Source organism: Opisthocomus hoazin, chromosome 8 (genome assembly GCF_030867145.1).
Source record: "Opisthocomus hoazin isolate bOpiHoa1 chromosome 8, bOpiHoa1.hap1, whole genome shotgun sequence".
NCBI classification, from domain to species: domain Eukaryota; kingdom Metazoa; phylum Chordata; class Aves; order Opisthocomiformes; family Opisthocomidae; genus Opisthocomus; species Opisthocomus hoazin.
The window spans coordinates 45819901-45837111 of NC_134421.1; the positions used below are offsets into that span (position 1 = coordinate 45819901).

General features: G+C 39.6%; 1 protein-coding gene across 2 annotated transcripts in view; it reads left to right on the forward strand.

The window, feature by feature from the left end:
- CAPZA2 (capping actin protein of muscle Z-line subunit alpha 2) overlaps positions 1–17211 on the forward strand; it is a 39336-nt gene that overhangs the window by 15724 nt on the left and 6401 nt on the right. Inside the window, exons 2-8 of one of the 2 annotated variants that reach the window (XM_075428433.1) lie at positions 1996–2059; positions 3982–4033; positions 4741–4804; positions 5300–5506; positions 6679–6758; positions 11777–11855; positions 15487–15558. In XM_075428433.1, coding sequence (XP_075284548.1) covers positions 1996–2059; positions 3982–4033; positions 4741–4804; positions 5300–5506; positions 6679–6758; positions 11777–11855; positions 15487–15558 — 618 coding nt within the window. Of the gene's footprint in view, positions 1–1935; positions 2060–3981; positions 4034–4740; positions 4805–5299; positions 5507–6678; positions 6759–11776; positions 11856–15486; positions 15559–17211 lie in introns of those variants that run through there. The other variant, XM_009943453.2, reaches the window with a different exon arrangement.

Here is a 17211-nt window from a genome sequence, read left to right on the forward strand (position 1 = left end):
GGAGAAAAAACTTTAGAGTTGCCCGAGGACTGGAGAAAGGCCAGTGTCACTCCAATCTTCAAAAAGGGCAAGAAGGAGCACCCAGGGAACTACAGTCCGGTCAGCCTCACCTCCATCCCGGGAAAGGTGATGGAGCAGCTTATCCTGGAGGCCATCATCAAGCAAGTGGAGGAAAAGAAGGTTATCAGGAGTAGTCAGCATGGATTCACCAAGGGGAAATCATGCTTGACCAATCTGATAGCTTTCTACGATGACATGACTGGCTGGGTAGACAAAGGGAGAGCCGTGAATGTTGTCTACCTAGACTTCAGCAAGGCTTTTGACACAGTCTGCCATAATATCCTCCTAGGGAAGCTCAGGAAGTATGGGCTGGATGAGTGGTCGGTGAAGTGGATTGAGAACTGGCTGAATGGCAGAACTCAGAGGGTTGTCATCAGCGGCGCTGAGTCTAGTTGGAGGCCTGTAACTAGTGGTGTCCCCCAGGGGTCAGTACTGGGCCCAGCCTTGTTTAACTTCTTCATCAATGACCTGGATGAAGAGTTAGAGTGTACCCTCAGCAAGTTTGCTGACGACACCAGACTGGGAGGTGTGGTAGATACACCAGAAGGCTGTGCTGCCATTCAGCGTGACCTGGACAGGCTGGAAAGTTGGGAACCTGATGAGGTTCCACAAAGGCAAATGCAGGGTCCTGCACCTGGGGAGGAACAACCCCATGCATCAGTACAGGCTTGGGGTGGACCTGCTGGAGAGCAGCTCTGTGGAGAGGGACCTGGGTGTCCTGGTGGACGACCGGTTAACATGAGCCAGCAGTGTGCCCTGGCTGCCAAGAAAGCCAATGGGATCCTGGGGTGCATTAGGAGGAGTGTGGCCAGCAGGTCAAGGGAGGTTCTCCTTCCCCTCTACACTGCCCTGATGAGGCCTCATCTGGAGTACTCTGTCCAGTACTGGGCTCCCCAGTTCAAGAAAGATGAAGAGCTACTGGAGAGAGTCCAGCGGAGGGCTACAAGGATGATGAGGGGACTGGAACATCTCTCCTACGAGGAGAGGCTGAGGGAGCTGAGCTTGTTCAGCCTGAAGAAGAGAAGGCTGCGAGGGGACCTAATATATACTTACAAATATCTGAAGGGTGGGTGTCAGGAGGATGGGGCCAAGCTCTTTTCAGTAGTGCCCAGCGACAGGACAAGGGGCAGTGGGCACAAACTGAGGCACAGGAAGTTCCATCTGAACATGAGGAAGAACTTCTTCCCTCTGAGGGTGACAGAGCACTGGAACAGGCTGCCCAGGGATGTTGTGGAGTCTCCTTCTCTGGAGATATTCAAGACCCGCCTGGACAAGGTCCTGTGCAGCCTGCTGTAGGTGACCCTGCTTCGGCAGGGGAGTTGGACTGGATGACCCACAGAGGTCCCTTCCAACCCCTACCATTCTGTGATTCTGTGATCTGCTGATCCTGTGGTACTGAGGCCTTACAAGTAGATGTAGGTGAAATTACATGCTTTAGTGTCTGTGCAAGTGTTTTTAAGCTTATGTAACGTATCGATTACTGTGGGCCTTTTGGAAAGTCTGGAATGATTTTGCCAGAAGTGCAGTAAAATTGGAGGAGAAGCTTTGAAGATTGAATGTATCTTTGTTTTGGTTTTTGGCTCGCTTGGAATGTGTGTGGATTCCCAGATATCCATGGACTGAAAGCTAAAATAGATTGTGAATATGTTATTGATCTTACTTATTACATTAATATTTTTCTTTTTGCCAGTAATGCAAAACATGAGTGACTCAATTTATCTGCTTCTGTTCCATGTCATCTGCTCGATGCTGATTGAAGACGTGGAACTTTATATTCTGTGCTTCTAACAAAGACGAAGTAGTTTAAATGATGTGAACAAATATATGAAACAGTGGGAATTGTACAATTTCATGTCTTAGTTATACAATGCATCATTAGTTCGAATAGGAATGAATGTAAGTATATGCAGCCACATAATTGTTTTTGTATTTAAGGTGCGTATAGCTGCAAAATTCATAATTCATGCTCCTCCTGGGGAATTCAATGAGGTGTTCAATGGTGAGTGTCTTCCTGCTCTGTCCTTTCATTTAAGGCATCTGTATCCAAAATTGTATTGCTGATAACTCTCTGGAATTTCTTGTAGCTTATATTTTAGTAGCTCACTTGCCGTAAGAGCTGGTTTTGTAGCCTGGCATAATAAGCTTTGCAGTCACAAGACAGCTTGGAGTTTAAATGCAAATCGAGGAAAGTACCACTTTTTGTTGTGATGTGAGAATGAGCTTTTCTGTTTTTAATCAGTCTTAATTAACAGAGTTTTTCGTTTAGAAGATGTACTCTTTTTTTTTTCCAGTTTTTGATAGATAATTACATTTTTCAACAGCAATTAAACTACCTGAAATTAAAATGGTCTTTTAAAGAAAGAATATAATTACAAATACTTAACCTTGAATGTAGAAAGGACTACTGCTTAATGCTAGTTGTGGGAAGAATATTAATCTTCTCCAGACATTTGCAGCCCTTAAATTCTGGGCACACTGCATATTGTTGAGTGTATTGGTAAGCTGAAAGGAAACTTGAAATCAGCTTATCTCAACTATTGTGCCTGAGCCTTACCTAAGATGTTATTTTTCTTTAAAAATGGTTGTGTTTGTCTTGCATCAAGATAAGTGGGAATACATACCATATAAGAAGGCATACATTTTTGTAGCTGTGGCTTACAAATGGCTCTGATGCGGTTTAAGTAAAAAAGTAAGTTTAGTATACTGAATTTTTAGTCAGTGTCAGCCTGGAGAGAGCTTAAATTTGTTAAAGAATGTAATGTTTTTAGAAGTACCTGGTTCTTCAGTTAAACTGGGACCAGCTGATTACTGTTTAAACTTAGCTTGTACTGCATTTGTGAAATGCAGTGTTGGTGAGCAGCTCATTAACCCAACTCCCTGAAGGTTAATAAACTGCCTTAGAGCAGTACTGCTGTAAACTTTATTGTTGAGCTAGTTCATAGTTGCAACTACCTGCTCAATCGTGGAGTATAATGTGTTTGAGAACACAAAACAAAACATTGGATCATAAATGTGTGACCACCATTCAATGAGATTCAGACTGACATTAAAAAAAAAGAGAGAGAAAGCTTTTAAATTCCATTTCTATAAATTGTGATTTGATTGTTTTGGTGTAGGGTTTTTTAGGTTTGTGGGGCTGGGGTTTTTTTTTCTGTTTGGGGTGTTTTGTTGTTTTATGGTTTGGTTTGGGTTTTGTTGTGGTGGGTTTTGTTAAAGAAAAAATACTTCAAATATATTCTGGATTTTTTTTTTTCACTTGCGTGATATCTTGGGAATCTTTAGAAGAGTTTAAAATGTTATAGCAAGACTAATGATCAGTGCATTAAATTGTTATTAAAATAGTGTCTAGTAAATAATCAAGTGCGTAAATAACAATTTACTGCATAGTAAATATGAAGTCGTTCTGAGGAGAGTACTGACTTTATTTTCATATGTTTCTTGTATGGTGATGATGGTAGAAAAAATAGCAGTCAAAGAACAATATATCACAATACTAAGAGTCATTGAGGAACAAGAGCAAAAATGGTAGGGCTTAAAAAGAAATAAGTACAACACATACCATATTAGTGTCATCAGAATACAGTAACCACTACCATCGATACAGTGTGAGGGATTTGGATTTGAATCCTGTGCTGGTCTCATTCAGAACTTCTCTAAAAACTATTTTGACAGATTCATAGAGCTGTCACGCAGCCTGTATGATATGACTTATTTCTATTGGAAGGGATCCATTTCTGTAGTACTCTCCTCATTTCTTTCAGTCAAAATTATAAAATACGAAACAATAAATTTCCTACCTAGTAATCTGTATGGGTATGGAGTAGTTTGTGTGTATTGTTTTGTACAGTCTGACATTTGTTATGTGACTGAAACAAGTTTCTGAGTTAACTGTACTTTTATGTGGTGAATATCTCCTTTCAGATGTTCGGTTGCTGCTTAATAATGACAATCTCCTCAGGGAAGGAGCAGCCCAGTAAGTACCAGATGCCACATACTCAGTTGCATAAAAGCAAGATGTTTTTCAGTAAGACTTTCACTGTCAGCAAGTGATTCATTTAAAAGGATGTGTGCTTGGCATGTAAAACTCTATTACATGTGTTGTGCATCTTTAATCAAGATTAAATTCTTGGCAGAGGAGAGATCTGTGTTGTATCCTAATGATTAGAACAACTGTTTTGGAAATGGGTGACCTGGATTTTGGAACTAGTCTCCACCTTTTTGGATTTCATTTTCTGTTGCTTCGTAGATGTTATAGGCATTGAACATCTGTAAGATACTGCTTCCTTAGACCCTACTTTGATATCAAAACATTACGCCTCCTCCTCCTGTCTTTTTATACCAAAATTAGTTTCATCTGTTAGAATGGAGATGTCTGACTTAGTAGGTTGGATCACTGTGGAATTTAAACTTTATCAGTTCCTCCAGTTTCTGTGGGTTACTGTAAAGCTTATGTGTTTGTCTATATTGGGTTACTCTTGAACATAAACCCCTGTGTAATGGTGATTGGAGCACCAAGGTGACTCCAAGAATTTGGGCCTGCTAGATAGTGACGCATTGATAGAATTTTTTTGATGGATCATTGCCTAGATTATTAGCTATTATTTAAATCTCTTGCAGCTACTAAGGAAAAAAATTATGCTTGATGCAGGCTTTTGGTGTGTTGTTTTTTTTCTCTTGTAGTGCATTTGCACAGTACAACTTGGACCAGTTTACTCCAGTAAAAATTGACGGTTACGATGAACAGGTAATAATACAATTAAATACTTGCAATGTTCCTTAAACTGTTGAAGATCTTCTTATAACATATCTTCGCAATACAATGAAAAGAAATGCATCTTCCTGCCAAAATATAGAGATTAGGTACTGATAGTACCAGTTCCATAAGCTAATCATTTAGGGCATCTAAAGAGCTTGAAATTTAATTCTGTGTTGTCCTGAATTCAGTCAGGCCTGAAGTGGAGCTGTAGACAAAATTTTCTCCATCTTTAGTACTAAAAGACATGAATTTCTGTATTACATTGTTTGTTGCAGTAAGAGGGAAAAATTCAGGATTTTTTTTCCCCAGGTCAGTGTGTCATGTTAGCCTCATCCCCTCTTGCTATATGCATATTTTGTTTAAAATGTGAGTCTTTGGATATGAGTAAGCTCCAGTTAAATGTAGGATATAATTAGATTTGGCAAGGTATTTTTTTCTGTTTATTCAATATCAAATGTTAATAACTAAAATTTTATGATACAGATTTTGATAACAGAACATGGTGATTTGGGAAATGGAAAATTTTTGGATCCCAAGAACAAGATTTCTTTTAAATTTGATCACTTAAGAAAGGAGGCTACTGATCCTAGACCTCACGAAGTTGAAAATGCCATAGAGTCCTGGAGAAATTCAGTTGAAACAGCAATGAAAGCGTATGTGAAAGAACACTACCCAAATGGTGTCTGCACAGTAAGTACTAAGTTATATAACCACAGTACCACTGTGGATAGTTACACTTTTATTTTAGATATCTCTTTGTAAACCAGGAAGATAGGCAGTTTCGACTGTGAAGATTTTAGTCCTGTCAAGGGTTCGTAGAGGGAAATGAAGGAAAGCTTCACAAGTGTAATATTTCAGCTATTGGATTACTAGTGGGTGGTAACAGCAGGTTGTATTGAAGACTAAAGTCTCAGTTCTGAAAAATTTTCATTTAAATTTCTTAAAGCATTAAGACCTTCTGTAAACTACTGCAGATTGATCCTGACTACCTGGCTGATTACTTTTTAAAAAATTTAAAAAAAATCCATGAGATACAAATGTCTGTCTTGGCTTGGTTTACGGACAAAACTGTCACCAAAGCAAACTGTTTTCTCTCCATCACATCCCTTGTATATCAGAGTGCTATATTCTTATCACCAGAATCAGTGGGTTCTGATGACTTCTTAAAATAAAACCTCTCACTCTGGGCCAAAATAGCATTCATTTCCTGTTTGGAACCCTATGGCTATTTAAGTTCAGCAAACTGATCTAATGATAGCTGTCCTGTGCTTTGTATTAACCTGATGGAAAAATTATTAAACACAAAAAAAAAAAAATCAAAAAACAGTTGCTGAGTTAACAAGTTGAATTGGACTCGCAGGCAGTCAGATAAGTTCCAGCTTCTGTAAAAGAAAACAGATTGCATGTTCATTGAGATCATTTTTAGTAGTATTAATTTTAGGGGGTGAAGCAGAGCAGAGGACCAAAACCACCCTTTGAATCACCTTTGCGCTAGTCTGTAAAGGTGTAAATCATCATTTAGTTGTAGAATAACTGGTATCTGAAACCAAGATGGTAATACACAATGTCACAGCATTCACTGCTATAGTTGCAGAAAAATGAGTTCGCAGTATATGAAATTTCAGTTAAGATGCCTGACTTTCAGATTTTCTAATCTTAAATTTTTCTGCGTTGTAATACACACTGTAATGTTTCATGTACTGAATATTATGTAAGAACTGTAGTGGTTATCAAATTAAATTTTACAGTTTATGTAATGATAATAGAACTTAGAAATCTCTAAGCAGTTTGAGCAAGACAGATACTGAAACTTTAACTCTGGTTTTGTTCTGGGTTTTTTTTTCTTTTCATTTCTAATTAAGGTGTATGGTAAAACTATTGATGGACAGCAGACCATTATTGCATGCATAGAGAGCCATCAGTTCCAAGCAAAAAATTTTTGGTAAGTTTCTGTATGGATACGAATACAGTATAAGACAGCAGGCTGAATAACTGCACTAGCGTCATTGCACTGATAATCCTTAGTTCAGAGGATCATGCGCATCTCGCGTGTGACTTTTTTTCCTCCCTCCACCCTACCCCGACTTTTTCTGCCGAAACTATGTAGAAATCTCTTCCTTTGTGGTAAGTAGAATGGCAGACTGCACGTCTGCATCTCCCTTGCACAACTTTGGGAACTTTGTAAAATTCCTTATGACTCTTCCAGTTTATCACACCGCCACCAATACCTGTATCTGTGTTCCCTAATATGGTTGCTTCTGCTTGTATTGACTGACAATAAAAACAGCTCCTTCTAGTTTGCATGTCTCGGAGAAAGAAGGTGACCAAAGATTAATTTACTGTAGGACTTGAATCATTAATTTTTGGGCCAGGTAGATAAAAGTGATCTTGGATGAAATGAACTCTTATAAACTGCAGCTTGATTTTTTTTTTTTCTGTACTTGGTTGAAAGATGTTTTCCACACATTGGAGTGAACTTTGGATAGCTCCTTGCAGGAAACTGGCCAGAGTGGAGATAAATATCACAGTATCGGAATTGGGTTAAGGAAGTGTCTGCTATAGATAGCTAATATATGCAGTTGTCTGAAGAAATGTATTTCCTTATTATTTTATTTTTGACTTGGCATCTGCTTGAAATTATATTTAGTAATCCCACGGGTAATGAATGAAAGTGCATAAATTTTTGTTTTCTGATGCTGAAGGTGAATATTACATATGCATAGTAGTTTCAGCATGTGTCTATGTCGGTTAAATGATTTGCACAGTATATTGTTCCATAGATTTTAATGGAATTTGCACAGGTAGTATTTCTTACTGACTTGACTGGTTAACTCTGCATGTTTTACATGAATATTAAAAGTAACTTGAAATAATACTGATTTTAGTTTGGAAGTATGAATGAATTTTGGTATTCCAAATAGTTACTTTAATATTATAATAATTATATTAAAGAAGAGGAACAGATGTGCAGCAACCTTTTATAGATGGATAAAATCTTTCTTGAAAGTTTTCTTTAATAAAGTTACAGTCAGACATCTATGGGTAAATATTGACTGTGTTTCTGAGAGTTTTACAGGGGGGTAAGTCAGACTAATTCTCATTCTTAGCACTTATTAATTAATGCATATTGGTTTGGGGGATTTGGGGATGGAGGAATAGATTCAAAGTTAACCAGACTTCTCAGTTATCCAGCTGTAGGTCTGGATATCCAGCCCAAGTCACAGCCAGTATTTATTCTCCAGATGTCCCAGGTTTTTAGGCATTTGAAAGGCTGGCAACCTACCATGAAAGCAAGTTTGTTGGATGATAGATAACCAATACATGCAAAGAAGAATGTCCTATGAATTTCTGAAATACTATCTACATAGTAGGGTAGATGGTTTATTAAAGAATGTGAAAGAAAAAAAGGACAGTTAATCTCTTACAAAACATCTTAAGTCAGCATAGGTAAATAAAGTAATGACATGTTGTTTTTAACTTAGAGCGTTTCCTACAGAAGGAACCTTCTGAACTTGAACTCTTTTCTCAGAATAACATCTTAAGAACAAAAAAGTTATCCCAGAGTGGAAAGATTGTGGTCATCTTACCTTGAAGGACCACAAAGTGACCAAGAAGCAAACAAATCTGTTAGCTAGTAATTGAATCCCATACATCTAAAAGCTATCATTGTACCTAAAATGTAGTTCAGCACATAAGCTTTCTTGTAACTAGTGGGTCGGTCTTAAGGCTACCAGTAATATTAGTGTCACTGAGTTGGGTGACCCTTTCAGTTTTCTTAGAGATGCCAACAAACTTCTGAATTGCCTTAGTTTGAATTTTCAATGATAATCTGTAATTTGGATATTGTCTGAAATAATAACCAAAGGCTTTATAATTGAGTTAATGTTGTTAGTATCTAAGATGTGTCAATATAGATCCGTTAGTAGGTGTTGATCTTCAAGTCTTTATCTCTTTCTCTCCGCTTGCTGAATGTACTGGAATCTACACCTAACATTAGTAGGATTGGAACTCATAGTATCAGCTTGCTTTCCTTCTTTAAGTGCAAAGGGAAAAATCAAGAGACAGCTGCAGTGCATTCTTAATATAGCTTTAATGTATTAAACTTCTAATCCACTAACCTCATAACTAAATAAGAAAATGTCTGCAGGAAAGAAATCAGGTGAAACTACAATCTCCCCATGCTGTTTTCCAGATGTTTGAAACTCCCTTTAAGCAATTTGGCAAGGATTTTGAATTTGTGGAAGGAAACTGGAAGGAAATTGTTGTCCAGGAACAGAAATGCTAGAAGAGCTGAAAGGCCTAGTTACAGTTCAGCATAGCAGAAAGTCTTGCTGCTTTAATGTTCCTTCCATTCAAGTTTTTCATAGTCTGATGCGAAGTGTAGACCACACAGCTAGGCACGCGCAATCCAGGAGGTTCCTGCAGACCATTAATGATAATTTTCTGATAAAAGTGGTGGAGGAACCAACAAGGAAAGGCGCTCTGCTGGACCTTGTACTAACAAACAAGGAGGGACTGGTTGAGGATGTGAAGGTTGGAGGTAGACTTGGCTGCAGCGACCATGAAATGGTGGAGTTCAGGATTCTGCGTGGAGGAAGCAGCGTGATAAGTAGGATCAAAACCTTGGACTTCAGGAGAGCTAACTTTGCCCTCTTCAAGGAGCTACTTGGAGAAATGCGGTGGGCCAGGGCTCTCAAAGACAGGGGAGTCCAAGAGTGCTGGAGGCTGTTTAAACATCACTTCCTCCATGCTCAGGAGCAGTGCATCCCCCTGAGAAAGAAATCTAGAAAAGGAGGCAAGAGACCAGCATGGATGAACATGGAGCTTCTAGTGGAGCTCAGGTGGAAGAGAAAGGTCCATGGAATGTGGAAAGAGGGACAGGCCACTTGGGAAGAATACAGGAATGTGGTCAGAGCATGCAGGGATGCAACGAGGAAGGCCAAGACCCGCATGGAATTGAAGCTGGCAAGGGATGTCAAAAACAACAAGAAAAGCTTCTTCAAGTACATCACTAGCAAACGGAGGACTAGGGACATGTGGGGCCGCTGCTGAATGAGGTGGGTGTCCTGGTGACGGAGGATGCAGAGAAGGCAGAGCTACTGAATGCCTTCTTTGCTCAGTCTTCAGTGCCAAGGCAGGCCCTCAGGAATCCCAGGGCCTGGAGGCAAGAGAGGAAGCCTACAGAGAGGATGACTTTCCCTTGGTTGAGGAGGACTGCGTGAGGGATCACTTAAGCAATCTGGACAGCTGCAAATCCATGAGCCCCGATGGAATGCACCCACGAGTGCTGAGGGAGCTGGCAAATGTCATTGCTGAGCCACTCTCCATCATGTTTGAAAGGTCCTGGAGAACAGGAGAGGTGCCCGAAGACTGGAGAAAAGCTAGTACCGCTCCAATCTTCAAAAAGGGCAAGAAGGAGCACCCAGGGAACTACAGGCTGGTCAGCCTCACCTCCATCCCGTGAAAGATGATGGAGCAGCTCATTCTAGAGGTCATCATCAAGCAAGTGGAGGAAAAGAAGGTTATCGGGAATAGTCAACATGGATTCACCAAGGGGAAATCATGCCTGACCAATCTGATAGCTTTCTACGATGGTGTGACTGGCTGGGTAGATGAGGGAAGAGCCGTGGATGTTGTCTACCTCGACTTCAGCAAGGCTTTCGACACAGGATGAAGAGTTAGAGTGTACCCTCAGCAAGTTTGCTGATGACACAAAACTGGGGAGGATTAGTGGATACACTAGCAGGCTGTGCTGCCATTCAGCGAGACCTGGGCAGGCTGGAAAGTTGGGCAGAGAGGAACCTGCTGGGGTTCAACAAGGGCAAGTGCAGGGTCCTGCACCTGGGGAGGAACAACCCCATGCACCAGTACAGGCCTGGGGCGGACCTGCTGGAGAGCAGCTCTGTGGAGAGGGACCTGGGAGTGCTGGTGGATGACAGGTTGGCCATGAGCCAGCAGTGTGCCCTGGCTGCCAAGAAGGCCAGTGGGATCCTGGGGTGCATTAGGAGGAGTGTGGCCAGCAGGTCGAGGGAGGTTTTCCTCCCCCTCTACTCAGCCGTAGTGAGGCCCCATCTGGAGTACTCTGTCCAGTACTGGGCTCCCCAGTTCAAGAAAGATGAAGAGCTACTGGAGAGAGTCCAGCAGAGGTCTATGAGGATGATGAGGGGACTGGAGCATCTGTCCTATGAGGAGAGGCTGAGGGAGCTGAGCTTGTTTAGCCTGAGGAAGAGAAGGCTGAGAGTGGACCTTATAAATGCTTATAAATATCTGAAGGGTGGGTGTCAGGAGGATGGGGCCAAGCTCTTTTCAGTAGTGCCCAGCGACAGGACAAGGGGCAATGGGCACAAACTGAAGCAGAGGAAGTTCCATCTGAACATGAGGAAGAACTTCTTCACTTTGAGGGTGACGGAGCCTTGGAAGAGGCTGCCCAGGAAGGTTGTGGAGTCTCCTTCTCTGGAGATACTCAAGTCTTGTCTGGACATGGTCCTGTGCAGCCTGCTGTAGGTGACCCTGCTTCGGCAGGGGAGTTGGACTAGATGACTCACAGAGGTCCCTTCCAACCCCTACCATTCTGTGATTCTGTGTGACTTCAGCTGATCCAGCAAGTTGTCCAGGTCCCTGAAACAAAATATTGACTATATATACACCTAATTAATAATGAAGGACGGAAAGAATGTTGGAGGCTTTAGGTATTGTCAGAAGTTAAGTGCTAATGTTAAAAGGTCCTTAGTAATAGATCTCCTTGGTCCACATCCAAAACTGAGGGTAAATATTTTGGGAAACGGTTCTCTTGACTCATTATGGGGCTGAATCTTTAGGGGAGGATTTTGTACATGTGTAGTTGCACAGCATATTTCGTTCTCTGTTTTCCTTTGACTATCAGTTGTATGTTGTTTGGGTGTTTGTTTTTTTTTTCTTAACCAGTGGGATGAGATCTCATTTCTATTTTATTTTTTAAAGGAATGGCCGTTGGAGGTCAGAATGGAAGTTTACAATCACCCCTTCAACCACTCAAGTGGCTGGCATCTTGAAAATTCAGGTATGCTTATCTTAAACTGTGTCCAGTTATTATCAAGGCAGATTCAGGCCAGTGTATTAGGTATTCTCAGAGAATTTGGAGACTCAATAAGTCAAGCAGAGATGCCCATTCAGTTAAGTGTTAGTGACTTAATTGCATATTTACCTAATCCTTACGAACACAAAATATGTATTTAATATAATGATTTGGAAGACTTCAGAGGTGTATTCACCTCAGCTAGGCACATACCTCTTTGGTTTCCTGTTTCTTGAATTTGTGGTGGCATGAGCCTTTCCTGAGGCTAGGTCCTTTCTGAAGCAGAACTTTTTTTTTTTCTTTTTAACAGATAATAGCAGGTTTTTTTCATGTTATACACCCTGTTGTTCAGAAAGGTGGGAACCTTTGGTTTTGGCCATTCCACCATCTGAAATTTTTGAATCCAGGTCTCCTTCATTCAGAATTTGCCCTTCCTGTTGGCTTTAGGGCATTCAGAAAGAAGATACTGTGCAAGCAGGAATGCAGAAATCCTGACACCCAAGGAAGTCTGACTGTCCTGTGGTAGGCAGGGGGACTTGATTTCCTGGATTGATTCCCAGGAAGGTGTACACAGATTTTGCAGGAGTTTATTAAAACAGTTCTGGAATCGGGGACTAGAATCTTAGTGCACTACTACGCTTAGTTCAGCATGGTATTTTATTGGTTTTTTACAAGACACAAAGTCACATTCACTTTTCTTGTCCTTTTTGTGCTCACATGAGTTTTGCAGTTCCTTACTGCTCAGTGACTTGACTTCAGAAGGAAGATGTAATGGAATGGTTTTCTAGCTGTAGCCTGAGACTTAGAATGTTACTTTAGGATATGGTAGATGTGTTCAGATACGCCAAAGCAGGGGGCCTGAATCTGATCTACCATTCTAGGGCAAATTCTGTAACAACTGGAATGATAGTCAAAATATGGACAGCCGTTGTTAGGTTGTCAGATCAAGGTGGTCATGGCAAGCACCCTAAATAACTTCTAGGCTTCTCAAGACTTTGGGAGAATCTAAGTAAACTGTCACTTAGATCCAGCTTGCAGAAAAACAGGCATTTTCTCCACAGCATGCACTTTTGGTTAAATGTCTTAAGAGATTTTCCAGAACAAGCAGCCAGGTGTCTATGTAATTCTGGGAAAGGTTAGCCCAGTAGCCTAGAAAATAGACTGAATAGGGAGTTCATTCAGGTTTTAATCAGCATCTCAATTTGGACACCGACTGATTTTTGTCTTTTATTACTATTTCACATAATTAATCAAGACATTATTTACCTTCTGTAAAGTCTGTGTTTTGGGGAGTGATGAACGTTTACTTTTTTTGCTTGTATAAGAACTACTTGTTTCACCAAGGAATTTTGAACTCAGTTTCCAATTTTTAAAAATTGTATACAATTTCTTCATTGTGTGTGAGAGTGCTCCCCCTTCCACTCTCCAACCAACCAAACAAACAAAAGTGCTTTAATTTTTTTTAAGGAACAAAACAATTTTCTAGACTATGAACTCACTACAACATTAGTGAAATTTCAGAGTACTGAAATTTCAGTGTTGTTTGCGGAATCTTTATGACAGCAGTACTGCCATTGTCCTGTTTCTGATAAGACCTTTATGAATATGTTGGGGAAAATCCCAGCATAACCTTCTCTCTTCAGGTGTCTTCGGTATTTTTCAGGTGACTTGCACATTTCTTCCTTGTTCTTCAGAATTCTGTTAATAAATTGTAATATAAGAGGTTCTCAGCTGTCTTAATCTCTTCCACTGTTTAATTTTCTTTTAATTATATGTAAGGGGAAAACTGCAACAGCAGAGTCTTTTACTGAAACTAAGTCCCTGTGGTTCTTGACATGCTCCAGCTGTGCATGGAAAACAACTGATAAGTGTACTAGTTACTAATTTTATCTCTTAGATAATTTGTTATTCTCATCCCTCCTTAGTTAACCTTTCCAAGAGGTTCTGTTCATAAACGTCATTCTTCTTGTAGTCTTCTGAACCCAGACCTAGCATTCTAGAAGGATGTCAGCAGTGAGGTATAGTACAGAACAGTTACTTCTCGTATTTTGTATAAGATGCAACACATCCCAGGATTAGATTTGACTCTTAAGTTTTTAGGCCTGAGCATTTGCCCAGAATGTGACTTGGTGAGACAGATAAGGTGTTCGTGCTGATGTTGGCCTCAGAGTATAGGGGAGGTTTGGGCCCATGGCAGTGGATTGTGAGAGAGAAGGAGGGAGATTTGTACTTCTCTGGGTTCTGCTGTTTCATTGGGAGGTCTCAGAATTTTGCACTGAGTAAGCACTTCTCATCTTTCAGGAACTGGATTCAAAAAGGCTGGCAGAAGTTTCAACCAGTAATGTTTGATTTGAGAAGAAGCTTATTTTATGGTTAGGATGATACCTTTTGTTGAAAAACAAGTATTTGACAATAAGTAAAGTAATAATGTAAGATTAATCATATGAAATTGTTTTTCTCATATGGGAAACCTTTCTTTTGCTTAGGTATAGCTGTCTTACTCTGTGTCATGTATTGTCTATTGTTGTTTATAAAGTTGAGGGTCTCTTGCACACATCATGATCATAATATATGTGAAATTGTAGTATTGTGCATTAATCTCCAGATTAAAATTTTATCTTGGCTAGCAGGGTGAGACACAAATGCCACAATTCCTTGTAACATCAGCTATGTTGACTATATTGACTTTATCAAAACTGGACAAAATCTTGAAAGATACCAGCTTAAATGAGCTGCATAGCTCTTCTCTATCAGCTATTGTGAATGATTACGTGTAACTATATATGCTTCCTATTCTTTACATTTTCCAACAGTTGCATGAGAAACTGAGTGTTTTCAGATCCTTCTGAACTGAATTTAGAAGTACTAAAGTTAGTTTGGGTAGAGTTTTGCTGGTCTCCTCCTGCAAAATGATCAAGGAAGCTGTTCTGTAGATGTAATATTTCAAGAGTAAATAGATTTCATTCTGCTTTGCTATCTAACCTTGGCAAACTGCCTCAAAGAGCTCCTTTGTCTAGATAAATACCAGCTTTTGTTATGAACCATGTCTAATAGAGGAAAATATCAAAACCAGGCAGATCTAGAAAGGGAAACTTAATGTTGCACTCTCCCTAAAAGACAGTTCGGGTGAAGCAAAAACCAACTTCACAGTATCCTGAAGCCTTACCAAAGCTATTCTCATTTTAACTATATCTTCAGCATTTCAAGGGTTTCTGGTAAGGTCACATAAATAGGATGTCATAGCCTTCAAGATGTTAATCAAAACCTTGGTTAAGTGGAGGACTCGGCAGTGTTAGGTTTATGGTTGGACTTGATTATCTTAAAGGCCTTTTCCAACCTAAAATGATTCTGTGGTTCTACGATTCTAACCTTGTTTGCATTAAATATTACTGAAGGCACATCAACACAAAAAATGTTTCTGGAGTAGCTTCTTTACTGTTCCCCCTCAAAAATATTTAAATTCTACAACATTTTGGTTTTCCTCTGACATTTATGTGTGGTTTTTGTTTGATTTGTATAGGTTTGTTATTATGATAAATACTAAAATACCTTGATTTTCCTGTATGTTGTTGGTCTGTAACATTTAATATGAGGCTCTTTGTCTAATTTTCTGTAGGTTCACTATTATGAAGATGGTAATGTTCAGCTGGTGAGCCATAAAGACATACAAGATTCTCTAACAGTGTCTGTAAGTGAACTTTAAAGATCTTACTGTGTATATTGAAGTGACTTTTTCATTTAAAAAGAAAAGCAAGCTCAAAAAATCTCAGAAGTTTGGAAGCTAATCTGGTCTTCTGCATGAATGGGAATTTAGTGTTTTAATATATAAATATTGTGTATGTAATATTTACTACTTTTACCTAACATGTAGTTACTGTTTAAAAAAAGTTTTAAAATATTAAAATTAATGTATGCTTGCATGTGGCTTATATAAGCTAGATTAACTTTGATTGTAAAGCTTTAATTAGCTTGTTGTCAGTCTTTCTGCACTTCTTTTGTATTTAAACTTTGGTCTGCAGAATGACCTGTAGAATTAATTTTTGAATATGAAGGAGGTTTGAGTGATGATAACCCACTTAAGTAGTACAGTGTCTAGGAGATTGCCTCCTTTGCTCACTAGGAGAAGACCAGTGTGCTCAAAAACTAAACAAATGCTACCAGTTGAGAAGCAGTCGTGGGTATTCTCCCTGCGTTTCATCCCTGTCTGTAACTGGTGCTGTCAGCCTCTTGCTTTTCTGTACAAAAAGCCCTTTCAGAGATGCTTTGGCTTGAGAAGCATAACACACTTTCTGTTTAAAGCATAATTTTCTTCTTTCTAAACTGATCATTATAGTAACGAGGAGCAGAGAGCAGAAATAAAAATTATTCAGAAATAGTACCAGATGTATCCTTTAAGAGTTGGTAATGATGCAAAGTGAACTACTACTACTTTTGAAGTAATGCTGCTCTGGCCTACTAGAGATTGTGTTTATAAACAGTAAGATTTTCTGTTGGAGTATTCTTTAATAAAACTTAAGCCGATGTGATTAAACTGGCAAAGGGAAATTGTAAAAGTGAACAGTAGAAGTATTTTAAGGATAATGACTAGTAGTGATCAATTTGGCTCAAAAGCTGAATTCATCAATAAAGAACATTGTTTGTTAATATAAAGCAAGGCTTGTTGGCTCTTCAGTTGCAATAGCGCCATAAAGAATGGGGGAGTGTGGTGCCAACTGATAACGCTTCTGGAGCTGTAGATATCAAATTACTTCTGACCCCCTAAGCAAAGGGATCTGTTTAGTCTTTCATTCAGCTAAGAGTTGCTTCAGGGAAGATTATGTGGAAGAAGTTCTGCTTTCAATACCTTTTGCTTCACTTTCTATTGGGAAGAAGCTTAATCCTGTTCTGAAATTTAGTGAAGCAGCAGAAGACTGATGTAGAAAAACATCTTTTACATAACTTTCCTACCCTCTGCTAGAACAAAGCAAGTATGCTGCTGGTTACCAATTTTTAGCCTTGACTTTGAGCTTCATAGAGGGCAGAGGCTGTACAGGTTCTTATTTCACACAGAAGGAATGGTAGGTAGATTAAAAGGAGCCCCAACAACTCCTCTTTCTTGTTGTTTGGAAGAGAAGCAATTTGTACTATCAGTGGGCACAACTGAGATAAATGACTGAAGAGTTCTCTTGTTGCTAAAGCTATGAGTAATTTTGCTGAAGGTTATTTTCTTAGCCCTAATGTCTCTCTGAGCCAAATAATACTTCGTACCCCTGAATTCTTTCTTTCATTAGCAGAGCCTTTGAAATCATTGCCTCAGTTCACTGAAGAGTGAAGACCCTTTAGTTTGTTCTGCTTAGTCTCT